The sequence below is a fragment of the Pristiophorus japonicus genome, chromosome 16, assembly GCF_044704955.1.
Source record: "Pristiophorus japonicus isolate sPriJap1 chromosome 16, sPriJap1.hap1, whole genome shotgun sequence".
Lineage (NCBI taxonomy): Eukaryota > Metazoa > Chordata > Chondrichthyes > Pristiophoridae > Pristiophorus > Pristiophorus japonicus.
The window spans coordinates 79,345,458-79,372,130 of NC_091992.1; the positions used below are offsets into that span (position 1 = coordinate 79,345,458).

Genomic DNA, 26,673 nt, shown 5'->3' on the forward strand with positions numbered 1-26,673 from the left:
CAATAAAGGCCAGGATTCCATTGGCCTTCCTGATCACTTGCTGTACCTGCATACTACCCTTTTGTGTTTCATGCACTAGGACCCCCAGATCCTGCTGTACTGCAGCACTTTGCAAATTTTCTTCATTTAAATAATAACTTACTCTTTGATTTTTTTCTGCCAAAGTGCATGACCTCACACTTTCCAACATTATATTCCATCTGCCAAATTTTTGCCCACTCACTTAGCCTGTCCATGTCCTTTTTAAGGGTTTTTTGTGACCTCCTCACACATTGGGTAGGTTGGGAGCTTACCAGTGTCTGTCCACCACGGTTTTAGCTGGTTACAGGAATCCTTGCACACACTTGGGGTCCCCAAAGGGTGACACAATTTGGTGCAACCCCATGAGAACACATTGGACAAACAGAAACTTGACATGTGGATTTCATGGTAGTTTGTCTGGGATATTTGTTAAGCACAGTGATAGTTTTCATTCCTCTCTCAGCAAAAAAAATATTCTTCCTTACTTCTATCATAAGGATGGCAATGGCTCCAAAGACGGAAATGATCTCCCCCACCAAGCGGATGTAATCTTCGTTTGATACGTAGGACAGCTGGAATCAAGAGGCAGAGAGAGAAAATTACACCCATTGCGCTGTGATGGTTCAAAGGATGAATGGAAGTGAATGTCAGTGTAAGGATTTTAATACAGAAAAAACACCCGTTGCACTATTTCACTGAGAGGCAATTAGTTCCTGTACAAAACATGGAGGCGGGGGAGATTATCGTCTTTATGTGAGGCCACACTGCGAAGAGTTTCTCTCTTTGGTACTTTTAGCGATATCTTAAGCAGCTTTGAAAAAAAAACAAGAAATTTCTTTACAAATGTTTGCTTGACGAAACTATGTATAATTCCTGCTGAAATCACACTCTCTGTGCTAAACAGGCTAACAACTTTTTTTAAATAGCGCAAAGAGTGATTTAATACTGTAATGTATTTGCCTTATGTGTTCTTTGCTTAAGAATTTATAGCAACACATTGCTATTAAGAACTAGTTGGTCTATTAGCAAAAGGTTTAACAATCACACGACACATTAGCAGTTCATCCATCAGGCTCACAACCACCTGCCTCATCGTGGATCCCCCCGAACTCAGCTGGCTGGGGTTTTATTGAGTCTTGTGAACCATCACGTGACTGGATAAGCCACTCCTAACTCAACAGCTCTACAAACCTGTGAGCATACTCACAAGTGGATACATTAAAAATACAAACATGACAACAATGCTTTACCATTCCATTCACTTTGCTCATTGTAGTGGATTTCTCAATACCCCCCCCCCATGTCAGTGCCTGAAAATACTCTAAATAAATGAGGTACATGAGTCCACTATTGGTCGCAACATATCACAACTTTTAATTTTATCATTTAATGGTTCCTGTTAAAACTAGTGAAATAGCCAGTAAACAGTGCAGTATAGTCCCCCCGACCCCAGTCCCACCCACCCACCCCCTTTCTCACATTACAACAGTGACTACACTCCAAAAATACTTCATTGGCTGTAAAGCGCTTTGAGACTTCCAGTGGTCATGAAAGTCGCTATATAAATGCAAGACTTTCTTTTTCCACCCACACAGTCCATTAAATACTCTTAGGTCAAAGTAGAGCAGAGTAAAGCTCCCTCTACAATGATCATCAAATACTGTCAAGACACTACAGCACTGGTTAGATAGAGTAAAGCTTACTTTACACTGTCGTGTTAAATGCTCCCAAGGTCAGGTACAGCATGGGTCAGATACAGAGTAAAGTTCCCTCTACACTATTCCATCAACCATTTCCAGGTCAGGTACAGCACAGGTTAGATACAGAGTAAAGCTCCCTCTATATGCCTCAACAAACACGCCCAGGGCAGGTACAGCACAGTTAGATACAGAGTAAAGCTCCCTCTAACACTGTCGCATCAAACACTCCCAGAGTAGGTACAGCACAAGTTAGATACAGAGTAAAGCTTCCTCTACACTGTCCCATCAAACACTCCCAGGGCAGGTACAGTGTGGGTGAGATGACTACCCCACTGATGCTATTCCATTTGCAGGTACACTGTGCTCGTTGCACTCGAGACCCTGTTGCTTGTTGATATCAGCTAGTTTATCCTGCTAAACATTGCTATGGTCCAGTGGTCTGATAATTTGCATCAATTTTGTGATTATTCTCTTGAATGCCTCGTCATTAATATGAAACAAGTCGCAGCAGAGCATAGACCTCTGCGCTCCCCAGCCCCCAGAGGAAGCTAGTCCATGTGAGTCACCCAATCTAGCCTGCAGATAGTGAGGGTGGTCCCATTGTACTGAATGTCCACTCCAGGGCGGAGATAGCCCAACTAACTCACCCGGAGTAGACAAGCAGTTACTGGCTTTCAAACCCAGGTGCCAGAAGTGATAGAGTGGATCACCCAAACTGCACCATACTGTCCCTTTCATTCGACTTCCACTTGAGAAAAGACAGCACTTGAGAAATATGACACTCAACGGATAATTTTCTGGGTTGGCGATCCCAGCAGGTTGCCTCATCTATTCAGGGATGCAAATCGCAGGCAGCACACGCCCTGATTGGCAGCACACGCCCTGATTGGCAGCACACGCCCTGATTGGCAGCACACGCCCTGATTGCTGATATGTGGTTCCGTGGGTAAGGCTTCCTGCTGGGTCTGACACCACCCCCACCCCAATCCAAGCAGCCATAGTAGCTGGTAACACTCCTCCAATGGCACGTGGTTATGGTACTAACGTTTAATGGCGCCTCTTCCAAAATCTGTGTGTCTCTGGGGTCGGTGACATTGTCACGCCGAGGTATGAGAGGTCGAAAGATGCAGCAGCAGGTGAATATGATGATGTAGACGAAGTAGATGAAGGCGAGGGCTCGGAAATAATATTTTCCATACTTGTTCCACTTGAAATGGACCAGCGCTTTGATCGCCGGGAGGTCGAGAATTTTCAAGGCCTGCAGGAACAGAACGAAGCTGAAACAGTCAGCGTTTAACCTTTGCTCCGTCGTCCCTAGAGTTTGTTTCAGTCTGGAACTCCTTGACTCACCTCCACCTCGTTACTGCACACAACCAGATCAAGGACAGAGTGGTCGTCGTCCCAGGAATCGATCCCAGAGAGATCACAGAAGGTGGCGGAGATAGATTTGAAAAACCATTGAACGTGACGTTTTCTCTTTCTCATCAAATGTTGAAATAGCTGCAAAACATGACATAAATCCACCATGTTAGCTGCCGCCAGTTTATATTATATCTGATTGGGAATGGGACTGTATGTCACAAGTACAGATGGTCATGTACTCTACAGAACAAGCTGTGTTGCTCGGTCAAGGGATAGTGTCTGTGCAGGTCAGAAATCCAGGGATGAGTAGTGGAGATGTGTCAATGGGAGAATAGTCAGGAGTTTTTCCAATTACAGAATCTTCACTCAGCAATTTCCATTAGGAGATTGAGGGCTGAATTTCCTGTTGGATTGTACCTCTATTAGCGCCCTGTAGGGGCAGTAATGGGTTGCGAAATGCTGAGCGCCTGGGCGACCAGCTTCCAAAGTCCCACCAGGACATTTGGTGCCGGTTTTGCCGCGGCACTGAGCAGTACCGCTCGGCAGCGCGTGCCAGTGTGCAACACCTCCCGGTTTCGACAGCAATGCGATATTTGCTAGAAGCGGCACGCCGAGCACCCTGTGGTGAGACTGCTGGGGAAAGCCAGCGGTCAGAGCTGTCCCGGGGCACTAAGGGAAGGAAAGATTGAAAAAGGGAAGTGAAATTGATATTTCTTTGGAGGTTTTTTTTTGTGATTCATCTGGATTTGGGGGAGTACTTTATCGGGAATGTGATTTGTGTTTTTTGTCCCGATTTTTTTGTTGCAGAGAAGCCTCTCTTAGGGCTTTCTGAAGCTAGCTCTTTAGCAACGGAATATTCAGTTGCTCACCCAGCCTAGTGTCCTAAGAGTGGTGTGGAATGTCTCCCTTAGCGCTCCGCCACACTCTCAGGGTGCAGCAAATATATTTTTTGGCTGCCGCCACTATTGTGTTCCGAACACAGATGAGACTGCAGACAGGGAGGTTAAAGTAATAGTGACCTCAGTCTTTAATAAGACACTCCAGAGTGAGGAACAGGCCTCAGGGGCCGGCTTATATATAGTGCTCCCAAGGGAATCTGGGATCCCTTGGGACTTCAGGGGATGCGCTCCCTGGTGGCGGAACATGAGAGTGCATGCTTTACAGATACACAACATGACTCCCCTCACAAAGTCAAAGTGAAAACTATTTACAAGGTGAGGTGGTCGGGAGCCTTTCTTTCCCTGGTGGACCGCCTGTTCTAGTGTGTTGGCTCTGCCCTCGCTGGGCTGGCGTGTTGTTGACCCTGCAGGGCTGCTAGGTGAGCCTGGCCTTGCTAGGCTGTTGGGCGTGATGGGTTTGATTTCCTGGTCCGACGTGCTGTTGTTGATCCTATGTGTGTGTGTTGTGGGCTCGAAAAAGGTGGTGTCTGCTGTGGGTTGTTCAGTGTGGTCTGTGAACCACAGCCTCGTTTGGTCCAGGTGCTTTCTGCAAATTTGTCCACTGTCTAGTTTGACTACAAACACCCTACTCCCTTCTTTAGCTATTACCATGCCCACGATCCACTTGGGACCATGTCCATAGTGTGGCACATACACAGGGTCATTCAGATCAATTTCCCGTGACACAGTGGCGCGACCATCATTTACCTTTTGTTGCTGCTGCCTGCTCTTTACCGAATAATGCAGGTTGGGGTGAACCAGCGAGAGTCTGGTTTTAAGTGTCCTTTTCATGAGTAGCTCAGCCGGGGGCACCCCCTGTGAGTGAGTGGGGTCTCGTGCAGTAGCTGAGCAGTACTCGGGACAGGCGGGTTTGGAGTGAGCCTTCTGTGACTCGTTTAAGGCTCTGTTTGATGATTTGTACTGTTCGCTCTGCCTGCCCATTGGAGGCTGGTTTAAACGGGGCTGAGGTGACATGTTTGATCCCATTGCGGGTCATGAATTCTTTAAATTCGACACTGGTAAAACATGGCCCGTTGTCACTGACCAGTATGTCAGGCAAGCCGTGGGTGGCAAATATGGCCCTTAGGCTTTCAGTGGTGGTGGTGCTTCCCGACATTATTTCACATTCAATCCATTTTGAAAAATCATCCATTTACCACCAGGAACATTTTACTGAGAAACGGGCCCACCACTGATAGCGCGAGTGCCCACCTTTGTATGCAGGCTGAGGCATTAGTAATTATCCCCTTGTTTTCAGCGAACAGGGATATGAGGGGCTTGTGATAGGTTTCCAGCTCAAATTTGAGGCCAAACAGGTACTCATGCATTTTCTTCACCACGAACACACACGCTAATGCCTCTTTCTCAATCATGCTGTAGGCCCTCTCAGCCTTAGACAAGCTCCTGGAAGCATAGGTGACAGGTTGCAACTTCCCCGCAACGTTAGCTTGTTGTAATACACACCCGACTCCGTACGACAACGCGTCACATGCTAGCACAAGTCTTTTACACGGGTTATATAATACAAGCAACTTGTTGGAGCATAAAATGTTTCTGGCTTTCTCAAAAGCAATTACTTGGTTTTTTCCCCATACCCAGTTCTCACCTTTGCGCAATAACACATGTAAGGGCTCTAAAAGGGTGCTTAACCCCGGTAGGAAGTTACCAAAATAGTTGAGGAGTCCCAGAAATGACCGCAGCTCCGTGACGTTCTGTGGCCTGGGCGCATTCCTGATAGGCTCTGTCTTGGTGTCTGTGGGCCGAATGCCGTCCGCCGTGATCTTTCTCCCCAAAAACTCCATTTCTGTTGCCATGAAGACGCATTTCGACCTCTTCAGCTGCAGCCCTATGCGATCCAGTCGCTGGAGGACCTCCTCCAGGTTTTGTAGGTGCTCGGCGGTGTCCCGACCCGTGACCAATATGTCGTCCTGAAAGACCACCGTGTGTGGTATCGACTTGAGTAGGCTCTCCATGTTTCTCTGGAAGATTGCTGCAGCCAACCGAATTCCAAACGGGCATCTGTTGTAGATGAACAGTCCCTTGTGCGTGTTGATGCAGGTGAGGCCCTTCGAAGACTCCTCCAGCTCCTGCGTCATGTAGGCTAAAGTCAGGTCGAGCTTGGTGAATGTCTTGCCTCCTGCCAGTGTCACAAATAGGTCGTCTGCCTTAGGTAGCGGGTACTGGTACTGTAGCGAGAAACGATTAATAGTTACTTTATAATCGCCGCAAATCCTGACTATGCCATCACTTTTGAGTACTGGAACAATCGGGCTGGCCCACTCACTGAATTCCACTGGGGAGATGATGCCCTCGCGTTGCAGCCTGTCCAGCTCGATTTCCACTCTCTCCCTCATCATGTGAGGTACCGCTCGCGCTTTGTGATGAATGGGTCGTGCCTCTGGGACCAAGTGGATTTGCACCTTCACCCCGGAAAAGTTTCCAATGCCTGGCTCAAAAAGGAAGGAAATTTGTTGAGAACTTGGGTACATGAGGCCTCATCAACATGTGATAGCGCTCGGATGTCATCCCAGTTCCAGCGGATTTTTCCCAGCCAGCTCCTTCCAAGCAGTGTGGGGCCATCGCCCGGGAAAATCCAGAGTGGCAGTTCGTGCACCGTGCCCTCGTAGGTGACCTTGACTATGGCGCTGCCCAGGAGAGTGATAAGCTCTTTGGTGTACGTTCTCAGTTTCGTGTGGATGGGGCTCAGGGCTGTTCTGAATGCCTTGTTGCACCACAGTCTCTCAAACATCTTTTTACTCATGATGGATTGGCTAGCGCCAGTGTCCAGTTCCATGGCTATGGGTAAGCCATTCAATTTTACATTATAGATGGACATTTCGTCGAAAATGTGTGCACCCCGTGTACTTCAGCATCTGCCTCCTCTCTGAGGCTCGAAATTGCTTTGATCCACCATGGACCGATCTTCCTCTGCCACATGGTGGTTACCAGGTTTTGCAGAGCTTGCAACTCGTTTGCAAGCTCGTTGGAGGTGCCCTATTGTTCCACAGCTCTTGCAAACATACCCTTTGAAGTGACATGAATAGGCTGAATGGAAGCCTCCACAACGCCAACAAGGTGTGAATTGCCTTGCATTCATCCTTTGTTGCGGACTCGGAGTCATCCGGGTCACCTGAGGCCTGCTGGCAGTTGCAGACTCGTGGTTTCTGCCCTGTATATTTCTGCTCGCAAACACAGTTCCAGTTAATTTATGAACATTGCTAGCACTTGTGTGCTGAGAGATTTGTTTGGTGTTATCACTGGTGGACATAAACGCCTGTGCTATTGCAATGGCCTTACTGAGGGTCGGTGTCTCTACAGTCAAAAGTTTTCGTAGGATGGTCTCGTGGCCAATGCCCAGTACAAAAAAGTCTCTCAGCATCTGCTCCAGGTAGCCATCAAACTGACATTGTCCTGCATGTCGCCTTAGCTCGGCGACGTAGCTCACCACTTCCTGACCTTCAGATCGCTGGCACGTGTAGAACCGATACCTCGCCATCAGCACACTCTCCCTCGGGTTAAGAAGCTCCCGAACCAGTGTACACAGCTCCTCATATGACTTATCTGTGGGTTTCACCGGAGCCAGAAGATTCTTCATGAGGCTGTCGGTCCGTGCCCCGCAGACAGTGAGGAGGACCGCTCTCCTTTTTGCAGCGCATCCTTCTCCGTCCAGTTCATTGGCTACAAAGTACTGGTCTAGCCGTTCCCAGTCCTCACCCTCCGAGAACTTCTCCAGGATGCCCACAGTTTGCTGCATCTTTGCGTTGGATTCGTATTCTCGTCGCCAGTTATTGTGTTCCTAACACAGATGAGGCTGCACACAGGGAGGTTAAAGTAACAGTGACCTCAATCTTTAAAAAGACACTCCAGAGTGATGAACAGGCCTTAGGGGCCGGCTTATATACAGTGCTCCCAAAGGATGCTGGGATCCCTTGGGACTTTAGGGGATGAACTCCCTGGTGGCGGAACATGGGAGATACACAACAGCCACAAACCATTTCACGGCACAAAATTTACCAACCCGGAGGAATTAGCGCCCTCAGAGGCCTCGGTCATGTATGTACATGCTGGTTGTAGCCACCAGATGGTGTCATTATTGGAGGCCACTGAGCAGCACGCACATGGTGCTACTCTGGTATAAAAGGCCAGCCATTTTGAGAGTCAGGCACTTTGGACCGTAATAAAGCAGAAACAAGGTTGTACCTTGTTCATACAAAACAGCCTCCAACCAAAAATCCTGAGAAAGTAGGGTAGAATCCGTGATAGAGTAGGATGCAGATGGCTAATTGAAATTATAATCTTACATTATGATCACAGGTCATCCCAAAGCACTTCACAGCCAAATAAGTACATTTGAAGTGTCGTCACTATTGAAATGTAGGAATGCAGCAGCCAATTTGTGCACAGCAATCTCCCACAAACAGTACTGAGATAAATGACCAGATAATCTATTTAATGATGTTGGTTGAGGGATAAATATTGGTCAGGACAACTCCTTAGCTCTCCTTCAAAAAGTGTCATGGGATCTTTTACATCCGCTTGAGAGGGTAGATGATGCCTAGGTTTAATGTCTCATCCAAAAGACGGCACGTCTGACAGTGCAGCACTCCTAGTTTATGTGCCCAAGTCTCACGGAGTTGGGTTTGAATACACAACCTTCTAATTCAGAGGCAAGAATGCTGCTCCTGAACTACAGCTAACACCAGTGGAGGGAAGTGGCTTAATGGGCCGAATTATCTCTTTTCACACCACACGTTCCGATGCTCTTATGTTCTTATTCAGTCAGAGAGATTAAATAGATGTGAGTTGATCCTGTTTGGATTCAGATTTGCTAGCCATTGGTAGCCACAAGTGTGGTCACAAACACTTGCAGATGAGAGACCAGCTCACTGCATTTCCGTTATCAATCTGTCATGGCTGGCAGTGAATTCCAAGGACAGGTGTTGGTTTTATATAAGAATTTTTAGGAACACGGAATGGCCATTAAGCTCAACTGGACCATCCCCTTGTTTAAAAGACCAGTCCTATCCATCCATCTTTTCAGCATGGGTTCGCACTTCCTGTCGGTAATAAATTCCACTTCCGGATGTTTGCCAGAACGCGTTGCATGAAATCGTGCACCACCAACCTACGAATGCAGTCCATTAACCTTCCCCTCCTTTCAGCACCTCACCTTCTTCCACCCCTCCTGCTTCTACTTTAAACTTCATGTTCACCACTGCACCACCCAGCACCCCCGCTCCAAGGGCCCAAGATATTATCCCTCCATTCCTGCCTCTGCACTCAGCAACGCCCCATTCTTGATGATTTCAATCTCCATCTCAACTCCCCTTGCCCTTTCTCCTATGATTTCATTGACTACCTATACTCCCGAAATGTCTCCCTCTATATAAACACTCTTCCCATAATCGTAACCACCCTCTCGATGTTGCCATTGTGATGAAGTAGTGTAATGTATGTACCTGTGAGTATGCTCACAGGTTGGTAGAGCTCTTGAGTTGGGAGTGGCTTAGCCAGTCACGTGATGTTCACAAGACTCAATAAAACCCCAGCCAGTTGGGTTCAGGGGATCCATGATGAGGCAGGTGGTTGTGAGCCTGGTGGATGAACTGGTAATGTGTAGTGTGATTGTTAAATAAACCAACTAGTTCTTAATAGCAATGTGTTGCTATGAATTCTTAAGCAAAGAACCCATGAAGCAAATACATTACAAGCAGCTTCTCTATTCCCATGATCCCGATCAGACAAGGCCATCTCTGATCATTTTCTTGTATCCAGCACCACCCACATCCCCAACCTCCATCCAACCCCACTTACTTCTGCATCCACCCCAGGAAACAGACTCTCCCATTTTCACATTCCCAACTGCCTAGCCTTTGTCCCTGCATTCAACACAATACTTCTATAACTGTTGATCTGCTCAACCACTCCCACAACTCCACTTTTGAAGCCCTGTCACCAGTTAAACCTTTACTCTCTCCCATCCTGATTGCTCCCTCTGGTGCGGCCTTCATTTTCACTCTCTCAAGTCCAAAGGGGCACAGACTGGAGCATAGGTGGTTCAGCCATCCATCATTAAATCTGGCTGGATCACATCAAGCTCAATCAGGCCTCACTTGCATTTACCAAAACCGATCACAACTCTTGGATCATCTTGGAGAGTTGATAGTCTCTGGCTTTTGTTCTCCATTACCAAACAACTCCTTAAAACCCTCCCCCTGCCCCCTCCACCCTCACCTGAAACAATAAGTGTGAGGACTTTCAGGATTTCTTTGTTGCTAACCTTGTGACCATCTATTTAGTTGCCTCTGCTGCTTCGCCTACTTCCCCTTGCCCACCGAGCCAAACGTTTCCCCCAGGCTTCCTGCTGCACTAGTCTTGATCCTGCATCTTTCTCGAGCTTATTTCCTTTCTACCCACACGATCTATTGGAGTTCCTTTGGTCCATGACACCCACTTTCTGCTCCCTTAACCCCATTCCCACTAAACTGCTGATCACCCAACTTCCCTTCCTGACCCCCATGTTAGCTGATATTATTACCGGCAGCCTCTCCTCAGGTACTGTCCCCTTCCCTTCAAATCTGCCATCATCACCCACTCCTCAAAAAACCCACCCTTGACCCCTCTGTCCTTGCAAACTGCCCCATCTCCAACCTCCCTTCATAGAAACATAGAAAATAGGAGCAGTAGTAGGCCATTCAGCCCTTCGAGTCTGCACTGCCATTCAATATGATCATGGCTGATCCTCTATCTCAACACTATATTCCCGCTTTTTCCCCATAACCCTTGATGCCTTTCCAAAGTTCTTGAATGTGTTGTCACCTCCCAAATCCATGCCCATCTTTCCCACAAATCCATGTTTGATTCCCTCCAATCAGACTCCTGCCCTTGCCACAGCACTGAAACAGCCCTTATCAATGTCACAGAAGACATCATCTGTGACTGTGGTGCAGTATATCTCTTCATCTTCCTCAACCTCACAGCAGCCTTTGACATGCTTGACCACACTATTCGCCTCCAATGCCTCTCCTCCATTGTCAAGCTCAGTGGAATTGCCAGAACATCACCAGCAATATCTTCCCTTCCTACACGCACACCGTTACCTCTGGAGTCCCCCATGGATCTATCCTTGGCCCTCTCCTCTTCCTCATCTACATGTCCAAAGACATGGGGTCAGCTTCTATGTCTACACTGATGACACCAAGCTCCAACTCTCCACCACTTCTCTCCATCTTTCCACTGTCTCTGTGTTGTCAGGCGGCATATCCAACATCCAATTTCCTCCACTCAAACATTGGGAAGATCAAAGCCATTTTTTTGACCCCCGCCATAAACTCCACACCCTTGGTACCGATTTCAACCCCGCCGACGCCCCCCACTGGCCATTGTCTCAGGCTGCACCTGACCACTTGTAACCTCGCCGCCCTATTTGACCTCCAGCTGAGCTTTCAATCCCATAACATCTCCAACACAAAGCCACCTCTGTGATATCGCCCATTTACTTCTCCTGCCTCAACCTACCCGCTGCTGAACCCTCATCCATGCCTTTGTCATCTTCAAACTTCACTATTCCAATGTTCTCCTGACCGACCGCCCATCCTCCACCCTCCATAAATTTCAGTTCATCCAAAACTGTCCCCACGATCAACATCCTGGGGGTCACCATTGACCAGGAACTTAACTGGACCAGCCACATAAATACCGTGGCAACAAGAGCGGGTCAGAGTCTGAGTATTCTGCGGTGAGTGCCTCATCTCCTGACTCTCCAAAGCCTTTCCACCATCTACAAGGTACAAGACAGGAGTGTGATGGAATACTCTCCACTTGCCTGGATGAGTGCAGCTCCAACAACACTCAAGAAGCTCGACACCATCCAAGACAAAGCAGTCCACTTGATTGGCACCCCATCCACCACCTTCAACATTCACTCCCTCCACCACCGGCGCATCTACAAGATACACTGCAGCAACTCGCCAAGGCTTCTTCGGCAGCACTTCCCAAACCTCTACCGCCTAGAAGGACAAGGGCAGCAGGCGCATGGGAACACCATCATCTACAAGTTCCCCTTCCAGTCACACACCATCCTGATTTGGAAATATATCGGCCATTCCGTCAACATCGCTGGGTCAAAATTCTGGAACTCCCTCCCTAACACACTGAGGGAGCACCTTCACTACACGGACTGCAGCAGTTCAAGAAGGCAGCTCACCATCACCTTCTCAAGGGCAATTAGGGATGGGCAATAAATGCTGACCTTGCCAGCGATGCCCACATCCCAGGAATGAATAAAAGAAAGCGCTGATGCCCATATCCTGCTCACCCATTATCCATATCACAGCTGATATTTGCTCAGACTCCCTCAATACTTAAATTTAAATTTCTCATCCTAATGTCCAAATCCCTTCATCCCCTCCCTACCTCTGTAACCCCTCCAGAACTACAGCCCCCGTCATTTCCCCCACCACCCCCGCCCCACTACGCTCCATTCCTCCAACTCTTGTGCACATACGCTGTGGAGTCACTAAACCCCATCTACCTTACTCTCTCTTTAATACCCACCTCCTTGGCCAAGCTTTTGCTCAACCCTCTTAATGTTGGCTCACTGTCCATTTTCTCTCTGAAATGCTTTGGGACATTTATCCACGTTACAAGGTGGTTGTTGTTTCCCTGTTGGTGATGATGATGCTATGGACTAGGGTTACACAGTTTCCTGATCAGCGCTCCTGCAGAATGCTGGGACTGCAGGAGCCGAAATTTTATCCCATCACTAAATCTAATATTCTTCTTTCCACTCGCTTACCTGTTGGCATTAAAAATGGCATACAAACACCTTTATCATGCATCTGCTAATACCTGTATCACCAACAGCCTTACATTCCTTAATCCCTTCTGACTCCAAATCTGCATCTATTTGCCTATTCAACCCATTGAAATTGGTCCAGGTCGATAACCTTTTGTCAGAACTCAGTTTCCTACATCATCATCATCATCATCATCATCATCATAGGCAGTCCCTCGGAATCGAGGAAGACTTGCTCCCATTACATTACAACAGTGACTGCACCTCAAAAGTACTTTGCTGGCCTAAAACGCTTTGAGATGTCCGGTGGTTGTAAAAGGCACTATATAAATTCTCGCATGTATATATGTATGTATGTCCTTCCTTCCTTCCTTCCTTCCTTGCTGAGTGTTTTCAGCATTTTCTGTTTTTATTTCACATTTCCAGCATCCGCAGTACTCTGCTTTTCCATTGATATTAGTCACTTGAGTGACCATTCAAAACGGAACTGGACAAATACTTGGAGGGGAAAAAAATTTCAGAGCTGTGGCGAAAGAGCAGGAGGAATGAGACTAATCGGATCGCTCTTTCAGAGAGCCGGCACGGACACAATGGGCAAAAGGATCTCCTTAGCTGTATCATTCTCTGATTCGATGCTTGTCTCATAATTCTTTTGGGTGAAAAGGATTTGCCTGAATAATTTTCCTGCTTCTAACTTCTTAATTTTTAACTTGTGTTCCCGTGTATTGCAGCCCGTTGCCATAGTGACAAATTTACTGGGATCAGCTTTGTCAATCCCCTTAATTTCTTGCAGTACCTTGAAGTCCTCTCTTTCTCAAATATTTATTCCCATCTGAGCCATTTTTCGTCTGCCTACCACCCCAATCTTTTGGCGTGAAAGGGGCGATTGGTAGCTGAAAATGGTCAACAAGAAACCAGTGGCTTGCTGTCGGAGGCCCATCCACTGCCACCTGAGGGCGGTCCTTCATTTAGGTGGCCAGTGGCCCCGCCCGAAACCCACAGGGGCCTAATTAATAAATTAAAATGGAGGTCCTAATGATGTTGTTAGGACCCAATCACCATTTTGCTGTCAAGCAGTGCAGCCTCCACAGCCTCCTGAATCCCAGCTACAAACCGTGGGTCATATAGGTCTAAGTGGTCATTTGCAGCTATACTTAAAGGGATCATAAGCTGCAGTCAGGTAAAGCTGGAAGCAGGTCTGGCAATAACATTGGATACTGTATATTGTCTGGACAGTGCAGAGTAACTGTGTTAGTCTGTATTTGAGTACTGTATATTGTCTGGGCAGTGCAGAGTAGCTGTATATTGGTCTGTGTTTGGACATTGTATATTGTCTGGACATTGTAGAGTAACTGTATATTGGCCTGCGGTTGGGTACTGTATATTATTTGAGTTAGAGCTCTGTCTGGTTGGGATTTAGCTTCTGTATAATATTAAGCAGAGTGTAGGAACCTCTCTTCCGTTCTGATCTCTTGCATACCTGGCCTATGTGCTCCTTTCAGTACGTGCAAGGTCCGATCCTCTCCCTTTCATCAACATGTGAGAATGGTATAGAACCTCACCTGAACATTTCCTTCAAAGGCAGCAAGTTTGAAGGGAGTCAGTCCATCATGGTTTGTGATCGTTTCTGTTGGATTTCCATTCTCAGGATCGAGGGACAGGATGAAATCGTACATCTGTGCCGTATAACTTTGGGCCTGCAGTGCTAGGTGATGCAGAACAGTGTTACCTGGAACAGAACCATCGGAAGAAAGAAAGACTTGCATTTATATAGCGTCTGTCACAACCTTAGGACGTCCCAAAGCGCTTTACAGCCAATTAATTACTTTTGAAGTGTAGTCACTGTTTTAATGTAGGAACTGCAGCACAACAGCAATGTGTTGATCACCAGATAATTTATATTAGAGATGTTGGTTGAGGGATAAATATTGGCCAGAACACTGGGGAGAACGTCTCAGCTCTTCTTTGAATAGTGTCATGGGTACTTTTACGTTCACCTAAAAGAGCCAACAGGGCCTCGGTTTAACTTTCCATCCAATAGGTGATATCTTCGACAGTACAGTGAAGTATCAATCGAGATTATGTGCTCAAATCTCTGGAGTGGGACTTGAACCCATGACCTTCCAACTCAGGGGCAAGAGTGCTACCCACTGAGCCACAGCTGACACCTTGGAGACTCAAATACATTGAGAATCTGAGTGTTTGTTCAATAAAAGGATTTAAAGTTAGGTTCTAGAAGTGAGTAGCTCAAAACTATTGCACCTAAAGTCTGCTGCTGAGCAGGCCGCCCCACCTTCTCCCAGGTCCATGTCCGAACGCTGGCTCAGAGATAATAGGTCACCTGGTGGGACAGTATTCTGTGTCAGTCACGTCCCCTGAAAAATCTTCCTGCTTTAGAAGCAAACAACTTTGTGATCTTCTGTGAGACTGATGAACTCATCATCTGGGTTCAGGAAGGACACATTGGTCTCGGAGGGGGTCCAGCATAGATTCACCAGAATGATACCGGGGCCAAAAGGGTTAAATTATGAGAACAGGTTGCACAGACTCTGCTTGTATTCCCTCGAGTATTGCAGATTGAGGGGTGATCTGATTGAGGTGTGTAAGATGATTAAAGGGTAGATAGAGAGAGAAACTATTTCCTCTGAGGGGGCATAACCTTAAAATTAGAGCTAGGTGGGTCAGGGGTGATGTCACAAAGCACTTCTTCACACAAAGGGTAGTGGAAATCTGCAACTTGCTCCCCCCAAAAAGCTTTTGAGGCTGGAAAACAATTGAAAATATCAAAATTGAGCTTGATGGATTTGCGCTAGGCAAGGGTTACGGAACCAAGGCGGTTAGATGCAGATCAGTCACAATGTAATTGAATGGCAGAACAAGCTCAAGGGGCTGAATAGCCTCCTCCTGATCCAATGTTCCTATCCCTGAGGCTGGTAGAGCGAGTATCAATGTTCCCCCTAAGGTGCGCGGCTGTGCACCAATCAGCAGGCCTCTCAGCAGCTGCTGCTGCTGGAAAATTTAAAGGCGCAGCGCTTCAAAACAAAATTAGAGGGAGCATTGTCAGGCATTGCCAATGGATTGGGCTTGACAACGAGAATTGTCCAGTCTACACCTTGAGTTCTAAGTCAATAGACTTCACACTTTCCATTTCTATCCCTTACCTAGATAATCCTGCGCCTTAATGTCTGCTCCACTTTCAATCAGGAACTGGACGATCTCTTGATTCCCAACACAAGCAGCGAAGGACAACACGTGCTCTCCTGAAACAGTGGCAAAAGGACTAATTGGAGATAAATAAACTGACTCAATGTACAGGAAGCAAAATGTGTCTGATTAAGACAGTCTCCTTGGCAATCGCCAATACAACAACAACAACTTGTATTTATATAGCGCCTTTAAACATAGTGAAACGTCCCAATGCGCTTCACAAGTAGATATTACGGCAGGTGACCAAAAGCTTGGTCAAAGAGGTATGTTTTAAGGAGCGTCTTGAAGACGGAAAAGAGGTAGAGAGGCGGAGAGGTTTAGGCAGGGAGTTCCAGAGCAACAGAAGACACAGCCACCAATGGTTGAGTGATTATAATCAAGAATGCTCAAGAGGGCAGAATTAGAGGAGCGCAGACATCTCGGGGGGTTGTGGCGCTGGAGGAGATTACAGAGATAGGGAGGGACGAGGCCATGGAGGGATTTGAAAATAAGGATGAGAATTTTGAAATCGAGGCGTTGCTTAACTGGAAGCCAATGTAAGTCAGCGAGCACAGGGGTGATGGGTGAGTGTGACTTGGTGCGAGTTAGGACACAGGCAGCCGAGTTTTGGATCACCTCTAGTTTACGGAGGGTAGAATTTGGGAGGCCAGCCAGGAGTGCGTTGGAGTAGTCAAGTCTAGAGGTAACAAAGGCATGGATGAGGGGTTCAGCAGCAAATGAGCTCAGGCAAGAGCAGAGACGGGCGATGTTACGGATGTGGAAATAGGCGGTCTTAGTTATACAATCATGGGCGAGAAAACGCCGTTTGGCCTGTCAATACCGATCCCTCTCGTATTCTAACTGTCCCAGTCTAGCCCCCGGCTACATTTTGAACATACAAATATGTTTTTTTTCTCTGCCACCTCGCCTGGTAAGTATAAGAATAAAGTTAACCCAGAATAGTTCGTCTAGTAATAAATTTAAATTGATGAGAAATAAGAAATTCTTCATTCGTAGGATGAGAAATGTTTGGAACAATCAACAAGCCAGAAAAGTGGAGGCAGAAACAGGCTGGAAGAGATCGGGTACCAGAGGGATGAGCTTTAGTTTTGTGCAATGGTTGTTTCTTGTGCTTTCCCTCAGGAAGAGCAGAAACATTGATACATATCACCTTGGAGGTATGAGCAGGGTATCCCACAGATCACATTTGAAAGTTTTGCTATTTTTAATAGCTATCTAAAATATATTAAATTGGCGAGGTATGTTACACACTCCTTATTTGAGCATTATCTTTGTGACACACAGTCACTCCTGCAGCTAAACACTTCTACCAGTAGATGGAGCTTCATAAACTCCAGAGGCTATAGTCTTCATCACTATACCAACAGCATCACTATTCACACGAACGATGTCTCCGCAAGATCCTGCAAATCCCCTGGGAGGACAGGTGCACCAACGTTAGCGTCCTCGATCAGCCAACATCCCCAGCATCGAAGCACTGACCACTCTCGACCAGCTCCGTTGGGCGGGCCACATTGTTCACATGCCCGACACAAAACTCCCAAAGCAAGCGCTCTACCCGGAACCCCCTACATGGCAGGCGATCCCCAGGTGGGCAGAAGAAACATTTCAAGGACACCCTCAAAGCCTCCTTGATAAAATGCAACATACCCACTGACACCTGGGAGTCCCTGGCCAACGACCGCCCTAAGTGGAGGAAGAGCATCCGGGAGAGCGCTGAGCACCTTGAGTCTCGTCACTGAGAGCGTACAGAAAACAAGCGCAGGCAGCGGAAGGAGCGTGCGGCAAACCAGTCCCACCCACCCTTTCCTCCAACAACTGTCTGTCCCACCTGTGACAGAGACTGTAATTCCCGTACTGGTCTGTTCAGTCACCTGGGAACTCCCTTTGAGAGTGGAAGCAAGTCTTCCTCGATTTCGAGGGACTGCCTATGATGATTCACAGCTCCAACAATCCTAATCTTCCTCTTGAATAAAAGTAAGTTTAGAATAACTACTTACCATTTTCACCTCCCTTTTTCTATGTTCATGTTGATGATTCAGGAAACTTTTCTGAGTGATTTTCTTTTTGAGGGATCGATTCTACAGACTATGCCCGCCACTCCCTCCACCCACCCGTCTTACCAGGGATTCTTGTTCCCTTTTAAAACCCATTTCCTGCCATGGTTAACTGTTCCCAAACTATCCTGACAGTTTCTGGCAGCTTGTCAAGTGGTTTCTCTGTTTAGAGATGGATTCTGAAGACTGTGCCCATACACATGAGACTGGACCCTTATACAAACATAGCAATTTACAGTACGGAAGGAGGCTATTCAGCCCACCGTGTCCGTGCTGGCCGACAAAGAGCTATCCAGCCTAATCCCACTTTCCAGCTCTTAGTCCGTAGCCCTGCAGGTTACGGCACTTCAAGTGCACATCCAAGTATTTTTTTTAAATGTGGTGAAGGTTTCTGCCTCTACCACCCTTTCAGGCAGTGAGTTCCAGACCCCTACCACTCACTGGGTCAAAAAAGTTCTCTTCAACTCCCCTCTAATTCTTCTACCAATTACTTTAAATCTCTGCCCGCTGGTTATTGACCACTCTGCTAAAGGAAACAGGTCCTTCCTATCCACTCTATCCAGGCCTCTCATAATTTTAAATGCCTCAATCAAGTCTCCCCTCAGCCTCCTCTGTTCCAAAGAAAACAACCCCACCCTATCCAATCTTTCCTCATCGCTAAAATTCTCCATTCCAGGCAATCTCCTCTGTACCCTCTCTAGTGCAATCACATCCTTCCTGTAATGTGGTGACCAGAACTGCACGCAATACTCTAGCTGTGGCCTAACTAGTGTTTTATATAGTTCAAGCATAACCTCCCTGCTCTTGTATTCTCTGCCTTGGCTAATAACTTATCCCATATGCCCTCTTAACCACCTTATGTAGCTGTCTTGCTACCTTCAGGGGTCTGTGGACACGCACTCCATGCATCTGCCATGATCTTGTTGAATGGTGGAGCAGACTCGAGAGGCCAAATGGCCTACTCCTGCTCCTAATTCTTATGTTCTTATGCTTATGTTCTTATGTCCCTCTGTTTCTCTACACTTCTCAGTGTCCTACCATTTAATGTGTATGCCCTTGCCTTGTTAACCCTCCCCAAATACATTACCTCACATTTCTCCAAATTGAATTCGATTTGCCGTTTTCCTACCCACCTGACCAATCCATCAATATCTTCCTACAGTCTACAGCTTTCTTCCTCACTACCAATCACACGGCCAATTTTTGTGTCATCTGTAAACTTCTTAATCATGCCTTACATTGAAGTCTAAATCATTAATGTATAATCACAAAAAGCAAGGGACTGAGTACTGAGCCCTGTAGAATCCCACTGTAAACAACCTTCCAGTCACAAAAACACCCATCAACTATTACCCTTTCCTTCCCGCCACTGAGCCAATTTTGGATCCAACACTTTGCCTTAGATCCTATGGGATTTTATTTTTCTGACAGTCTGCCAAGTGAGATCCTATCAAAAGCCTTGCTAAAATCCATGGAGACCACATCAAATGCACTACCCTCAGCAACCCTCCTTATTACCTCCTAAAAAAAATCAAATTAGTCAGACAAGACCCCCTTCCCTTAACAAATCCATGCTGACAGTCCTTGATTAATCTGTGTCTATCTAAATGAAGATTTATCCTGTCCCTCAGAATTGATTCCAATAATTTGCCCACCACCGAGGTTAGGCTGACTGACCTATAATTACTTGGTCTGTCCCTTTCTACCTTATTAAACAATGGCACAATGTTAGCAGTCCTCCAGTTCTCCGGCACCACACCTGTAGCCAGTGAGGATTGAAAGATGATGGTTAAAGCCACTGCTATTTCCTCCCTTGCTTCTCTTAACAGCCTGGGATACATTTCATCTGGGCCTGGGGATTTATCTACTTTCAAAGATGCTAAACCCTTCAATACTTCCTCTCTCACTATGTTTATCTTATTTAATATTTCATACTCTTCCTTAACTCAATGCCTGCAATGTCCCTCTCTTTTGTGAAGACAGACGGAAAGTATCCATTAAGAACCATACCCACGTCTTTGATCTCTGATAGGTTTTCTGCAGTATTAAGCTCTCAGTATCTGACATAAGCTTCCCTTTTTTGCCTTATCCTACCCTGTATGCCCCTTAACATCTAGAGGGGGTTCGAGATTTGGGAGTCCTACTCCTTTTCGTTGTGGGAACATATTTGCTCTGAACCCTCACTATCACCTCCTTGAATGCCTCCCACTGCTCTGACACTGATTTACCTTTAAGTAGCTGTTTCCAGTCCACTTTCACTAAATCACATCTCAGCTTAGTAAAATTGGCCTTTCCCCAATTGAGAACTTTTACTCTTGATTATATTTGTCCTTTTCCATAACTACACTGAATCTGAATTCTGATCACTGCCACCAAAATGCTCTCCCACGGATACCCCTTCCACCTGCCCAGCTTCAACCCCTAAAACTCAGTCCAGAATTGCCCCCTCACTCGTTGGGCTTGCTACATACAGGTGCAGCGTCGCGAATCCGGAACCCGGAATGTTCCGGAATCTGGACTCCAGGCCGATCAGTGGCAGGGTTGTCCAGAATCCGTAAAATGTACCATAATCCAGACCCGACGACCCTGCTTAATATGTCCTTACTATACAGTATAAATGCACACGAGGCCCATACTTGAGAGAAGATCACTCTGTGACCAGTTACCTTTATTACCAAGACCTCAAGAGACAGACGGTGGGTGGAGCTTCCCCTTTTATACCAGAAAGTCCAGGTTAGGAGTGTCTCCCACAAGTTCGCCACCTGTGGTAAGTGTTCTCAAGGTGTACAACTTAGGTCAGCTTATACATGGGTTACAATGATAGTTGAATACATGACATCACCTCACCCCCAAAGTCTTATTGGGATCACAGGTTAAGTCTCTCTGGTGGTTTATGCTCCCTTGTAGAGCGCCTGAGTTAGGGCTCCGGTTGTTGGGCGCTGGCCTGAGTGTCTGTTGTTTGCGGTGCCTCAGGCCTGTTCGGACTGCCCACAGTGACTGGGCTCTCCTCCACTTGGGTCCGGTCCTCCACTTGGTTCCGGTGTTCAGTCAACTGTGGTGGAGTAAACTCTACATCGTGTTCTTCCTCTGCTTCTTCTGTGGGGTTGCTGAACCTCCTTTTAGTTTGATCCACATGTTTGCAGCAGATTTATCCATTGGTAAGTTTAACTACCGAAACCCTATTCCCCTCTTTGGCAATCACAGTGCCTGCAAGCCATTTGGGGCCTGCAGCGTAATAAAGGACAAAAACAGGATTATTGACATCAATACATCGCGCCCTCGCATTCCTGTCATGGTAGTCACATTGTGACTGACGCCTGCTCTCAACAATTTCTTTCATAGTAGGGTGTATAAGGAATAACCTGGTTTTGAGCGTCCTTTTCATTAGCAGCTCTGCGGGTGGAATCTCTGTGAGCGAGTGTGGTCGGGATCTATTGGCCAACAGGAGGCGTGATAAGCGGCTTTGTAGGAAACCCCCTTGGATTCTGAGCATCCCCTGTTTGATTATCTGCACTGTTCATTCTGCTGGGCCGTTTGAGGCTGGCTTGAACGGTGCCATTCTGACACGGTTGATTCCATTGCCTGCCATGAAGTCCTGGAATTCAATGCTTGTGAAGCACGGGCCATTGATGCTGACCAAGACGTGCGGTAGACCATGGGCGGCGAACATTGCCCGGAGCAGAGGATGTGCTCGAATTTAAAATGGCGCACGCAATCCATTTGGAGTAGGCGTCTACTACAACCAAAAACATTTTTCCCTTGAAAGGACCTGCGTAGTCCACATGGATGCGTGACCATGGCTTGGCGGGCCAGGACCAGGGGCTAAGGGAGGCTTCCCTGGGTGTGTTGACCAGCTGAGCACACGTGTTGCACCTGCGAACACAAAGTTCCAGGTCTGCATCTATCCCTGGCCACCAAACGTATGACCTGGCAATTGCTTTCATCATGACAATGCCCGGGTGCTCATTGTGAAGTTCTCTGATAAACACCTCTCTTCCCTACTGGGGCATGACTACTCGGTTTCCCCACAGTAGACAAATTGGCCTGAATCGAGAGTTCATCCTTGGGCCTATGAAATGGTTTAAACTCCTCAGGGCATGACCCGTACGTGGCTGCCCAGTCCCCATTCAGGACACATTTCTTAACTAAAGACAGTAGCGGGTCTTTATTTGTCCAGACTTTAATCTGACAGGCTGTCACAGGTGAGCCTTCGTTTTCGAAAGCTTCAACAGCCATGACCATCTCAGCATCATGCTCAGCTGCCCCCTCAGTGGTGCCTAGTGGTAGCCTGCTGAGTGCATCGGCGCAGTTTTCAGTGCCCGGTCTGTGCCGAATTGTGTAGTCATCGGCGGTTAACGTAAGTGCCCACCTCTGTATGTGGGCCGATGCATTCGCATTTATGGCCTTGTGGCCGACCAAAAGGGACGTTAGGGGTTTGTGATCTGTCTCCAGCTCAAATTTCCTGCCAAACAGGTACTGGTGCATTTTTTTTTACTGCATATACACATGCTAGCGCTTCCTTTTCTACCATCCCGTAGCCCCTTTCTGCCCAGGACAGACTTCTGGAGGCATAAGCTATCGGCTGTAACTGACCATTGGCATTCACATGCTGCAACACAGACCCGACCCCATAGGACGACGCATCACACGTTCAAACTAGTTTCTTACATGGGTCATATAACGTTAACAGTTTGTTGGAGCATAACAAATTGCGTGCTCTATCAAAAGCCCTTTCCTGGCTGTCCCCCCAGACCCATTCGCGACCTTTGCGTAGGAGCACATGTAGCGGTTTAAACAACGTGCTCAATTTGGGAGGAAAGTTGCCAAAATAGTTCAGGAGCCCCAGGAATGAACGCAGCTCCGTCGTGTTACGGGGTCTGGGTGCTCTCTGGATCGCTTCCGTTTTGGATGCAGTAGGTCTGATCCCGTCTGCTGCTACCCTCATCCCCAGGAATTCTACCTCTGGAGCCAAGAAGAAGCACTTCGCCTTTTTCAGTCACAGCCTGACCCGGTCCAGTCTGCATAGCACTTCCTCCAGGTTGTGGAGGTGTTCTTCAGTATCGCAACCCGTGATGAGGATGTCGTCTTGAAAAACCACCGTCCCTGGAATCGACTTGAGGAGGCTTTCCATATTTTGCTGAAAGATTGCGGCGGCCGAACGAATCCCGAACGGACATCTGTTGTACTCAAACAACCCCTTGTGTATCGTGATGGTGGTCAGCTTCTTCGACTCACTCGCCAGCTCCTGGGTCATGTAAGCTGAGGTCAGGTCCAATTTTGAAAAAAGTTTGCCATCGGACAGCGTCACAAAGAGGTTCTCCGCTCTCGGTAGCGGGTACTGGTCTTGGAGTGACACCTGATTGATGGTGGCCTTGTAATCGCCACATATCCTGACCGACCCATCCGCCTTGAACACCGGCACGATCGGGCTCGCCCAGTCACTGAATTCGACTAGCGAGATGATTCCTTCCCTCAGCAGGCGGTCCAATTCGCATTCTATCTTTTCCCGCATCACGTACGGCACCGCTCTGGCCTTGTGGTGTACTGGCCTGGCGTCCGGGTTTATGTGAATCACTAACTTGGTCCCCATGAAAGTGCCGATGCCGGGTTGAAATAATGAGTCAAATTTGTCCAGGACCTGTGAGCATGATACTCGCTCCACAGAAGAAATTGCATTGACATCACCCCATTTCCAGTTCATGACAGCAAGCCAACTCCTCCCCAGCAGTGCGGGACCGTCCCCCGGGACAATCCAGAGTGGCAACCTGTTCTCCGAATCTTTGTGGGTCACGACTACCATGGCGCTGCCTAGCACCGGAATGATCTCCTTTGTATGTGTCCGTAGCAGTGCGTCAATCGGCAATAATTTTGGCCTTCTGGCCTTGGACACCCACAACCTTTCGAACTGTTTCATACTCATCAGGGACTGGCTGGCCCCCGTGTCCAGCTCCATTAATACTGGGATGCCATTGAGGAGCACTTTCATCATTATCGGTGGCGTCCTGGTGTATGAACTGTATATGTGCTCCACATGAACTCGCTGAACTTCAGCTTCCAGCGATTTCCTCCCTTATTCACTTGGCCCTGTAGGGCTTACATCGGGCCTGTCCTCCTCGTACATCAACCTGGCTGCAGGCTTCCTGCACATACGCACCAAGTGACCACTGACGTTGCAGTTTCTGCAGGTATATTGCTGATACCTGCAAGCTCTGGCTGGGTGTTTGCCTCCAGACCTCCAGCATGAGCTGGAGGCCCCATTGTTGGAAACAAAAGGTCCATTACCAGTCGATCGTCTCTGACTGTCTCTGTAACTGTCCTTAAGCGCACCATTAACAGGTGTTGATGGCCCCATTACTGGCTCTATTGGCCATTGCGATGGCATGAATCGCCGTTCAGCTAGCCATTGTCTCTGGTGAATTCCCGCTTTGGGTTCGACTGCATGCTGGGGCATGTCCAATTGCCCTTGTCTGCATAGAGAACTGTGTGCCGCGTTAACAATGTTGACTCCTTGGTCGTTTGCCGCATTTGAGTCAAGATTTTTGCCATAAATCATTCTGGTCTCTTCCTCCCCTGAGATAATTGTCTGGCCTATCAGAGCCGCCGCTTCCAACGTCAAGTCTTTGGTCTCAATCAGTTTCCTGAAAACCCCAGCATGCCCGAAGCCCTCAATAAAAAAGTCTCGCAGCATCTCCGCTCTGCATGCATCTGGGAACTTACATAGGCTCGCCAGTCACCGGTGGTCTGCCACGAAGTCTGGAACGCTTTGCCCTTCTCGCTGCCGGTGAGTATAAAACCGGTGTCTTGCCATATGCATGCTGCTCACCGGTTTAAGGTGTTCCCCGATCAACTTACTGAGCTCTTCGAATGTCTTGTCCGCCGGCTTCTTTGGCGCTAGAAGGTCCTTCATCAGGGTGTACGTTCTGGATCCACAAACCGTCAGGAGATGAGCCCTGCATTTGTCGGCCGAATCCTGTCCCAACCATTCCTTAGTGATAAAACTTTGCTGTCGTCTCTCAATAAAGTCATCCCAATCATCACCAACACAATACCTCTCTTCTGTGCTGCTAGTGGCCATGCTCATGTGGTTTAAATCCCAGTTTCTCGTCGCCAATAGTATGTCCTTACTATACAGTATAAATGCACACGAGGCCCATACTTGAGAGAAGATCACTCTGTGACCAGTTACCTTTATTACCAAGACCTCAAGAGACAGGCGGTGGGTGGAGTTTCCCCTTTTATACCAGAAAGTCCAGGTTAGGAGTGTCTCCCACAAGTTCGCCCCCTGTGGTCAGTGTTCTCAAGGTGGACAACTTAGGTCAGCTTAAACATGGGTTACAAAGACTGTTGAATACATGACACTGCTGATCTTGGGGCCTCTTGTCAGCCCGCCCGACCTCCTCCTCGGTGGGACCGGACGGTCTGAACAGCTCCTCGGCAGGTAGCCACCCCCCACCCGCGTCCCCCACTTTCTGACATTCCAAAATCCGGAAATACACAAACCTGGGCTCGGGTGTTTCCGGATTCATGACGTTAGAAAGACAATCGAAAATCCGGAAAAGCCTGGAATCTGGATCAGCCTCGGTCCTGAGGGTTCTGGATTTTAGGCGCTGCACCTGTACTGGCTAAAAAAGTTCTCCTGAATGCATTTTAAGAATTCTGCGCCCTCTATAACTGGGATAGAAGTCAGTGTAAAAGGTAACGGAAGGGTATTTGAAATCCCCTACGATTACTGCCCTATTGGTTCTGCACTTCTCAGCGATGTGCCTACATATTTGCTCTTTTGTCTCCCTCTGACTATTTGGAGGGCTATAGTACAGTCCCCTTTTTTGTTCTTCAGTTCAATCCATATGGCCTCATTTGATGATCCTTCAAACATATCATCCCTCCTCACAGCTATAATCGTTTCTTTAACCAATGTTGTGACCCCCTCCTTTTTTATTCCACCCCCCCCCCATCCCACTATCTCATTTGAAACCCCTGTAACCAGGAATGTTGAGCTGCCATTCCTACCCTTCTTTCAGTCATGTCTCAGTAATAGCTAATATCACACTCCCACGTGTCTATCTACACTCTCAGCTCATCTGCCTTATTCCCTGGACTCCGTGCATTGAAGTATATAGCGTATATACCGTTAAGTCCTTTGTTGACTATTTTCTAAACTTCAACCTAAACCGCTTAAAAATCCCTCCAAAACTCCCCAGAAGATCGAAGAGGTGTTTAAAAATGGGATAAGTACTTAGGAAGTTGCGGCATTTGGGACATGGAAAAAGGTGGGTGATTCAGATTAAAAAGACACAGGGATGCCATAGCTCATAAAATGGTGGCGTAAGCAAATGGCCGACTCTTGTTCCTAGATTCTGACAAAAAACCTCACACAAATAAAGAGAAAGACTTGCATTTATATCGTGCCTTTTACGACCCAAAGTGCTTTACAGTCAATGAAGTGCTTTTGGAGTGTAGTCACTGTTGTAATGTAGGAAACGCGGCAGCCAATTTGCGCACAGCAAGCTCCCACAAACAGCAATGTGACAATCTGTTTCCGGCTGATGAATGAGCGATAAATATTGGCCAGGACACGGAGAATAACTCCT

The 26,673-nt window shown here is 47.4% G+C and overlaps 1 protein-coding gene across 1 annotated transcript in view; it reads right to left on the minus strand.

Moving 5' to 3' along the window:
* Positions 1–26,673, minus strand: part of LOC139227086 (transient receptor potential cation channel subfamily V member 6-like) — a 67,791-nt gene that overhangs the window by 26,260 nt on the left and 14,858 nt on the right. Inside the window, exons 5-9 of the mRNA XM_070858164.1 lie at positions 15,980–16,078; positions 14,381–14,547; positions 3,072–3,221; positions 2,767–2,979; positions 507–593 (exon numbers count right to left, since the gene is read on the minus strand). Of these exons, the coding sequence (XP_070714265.1) occupies positions 507–593; positions 2,767–2,979; positions 3,072–3,221; positions 14,381–14,547; positions 15,980–16,078 (716 nt within the window). The remainder of the gene's footprint in view (positions 1–506; positions 594–2,766; positions 2,980–3,071; positions 3,222–14,380; positions 14,548–15,979; positions 16,079–26,673) is intronic.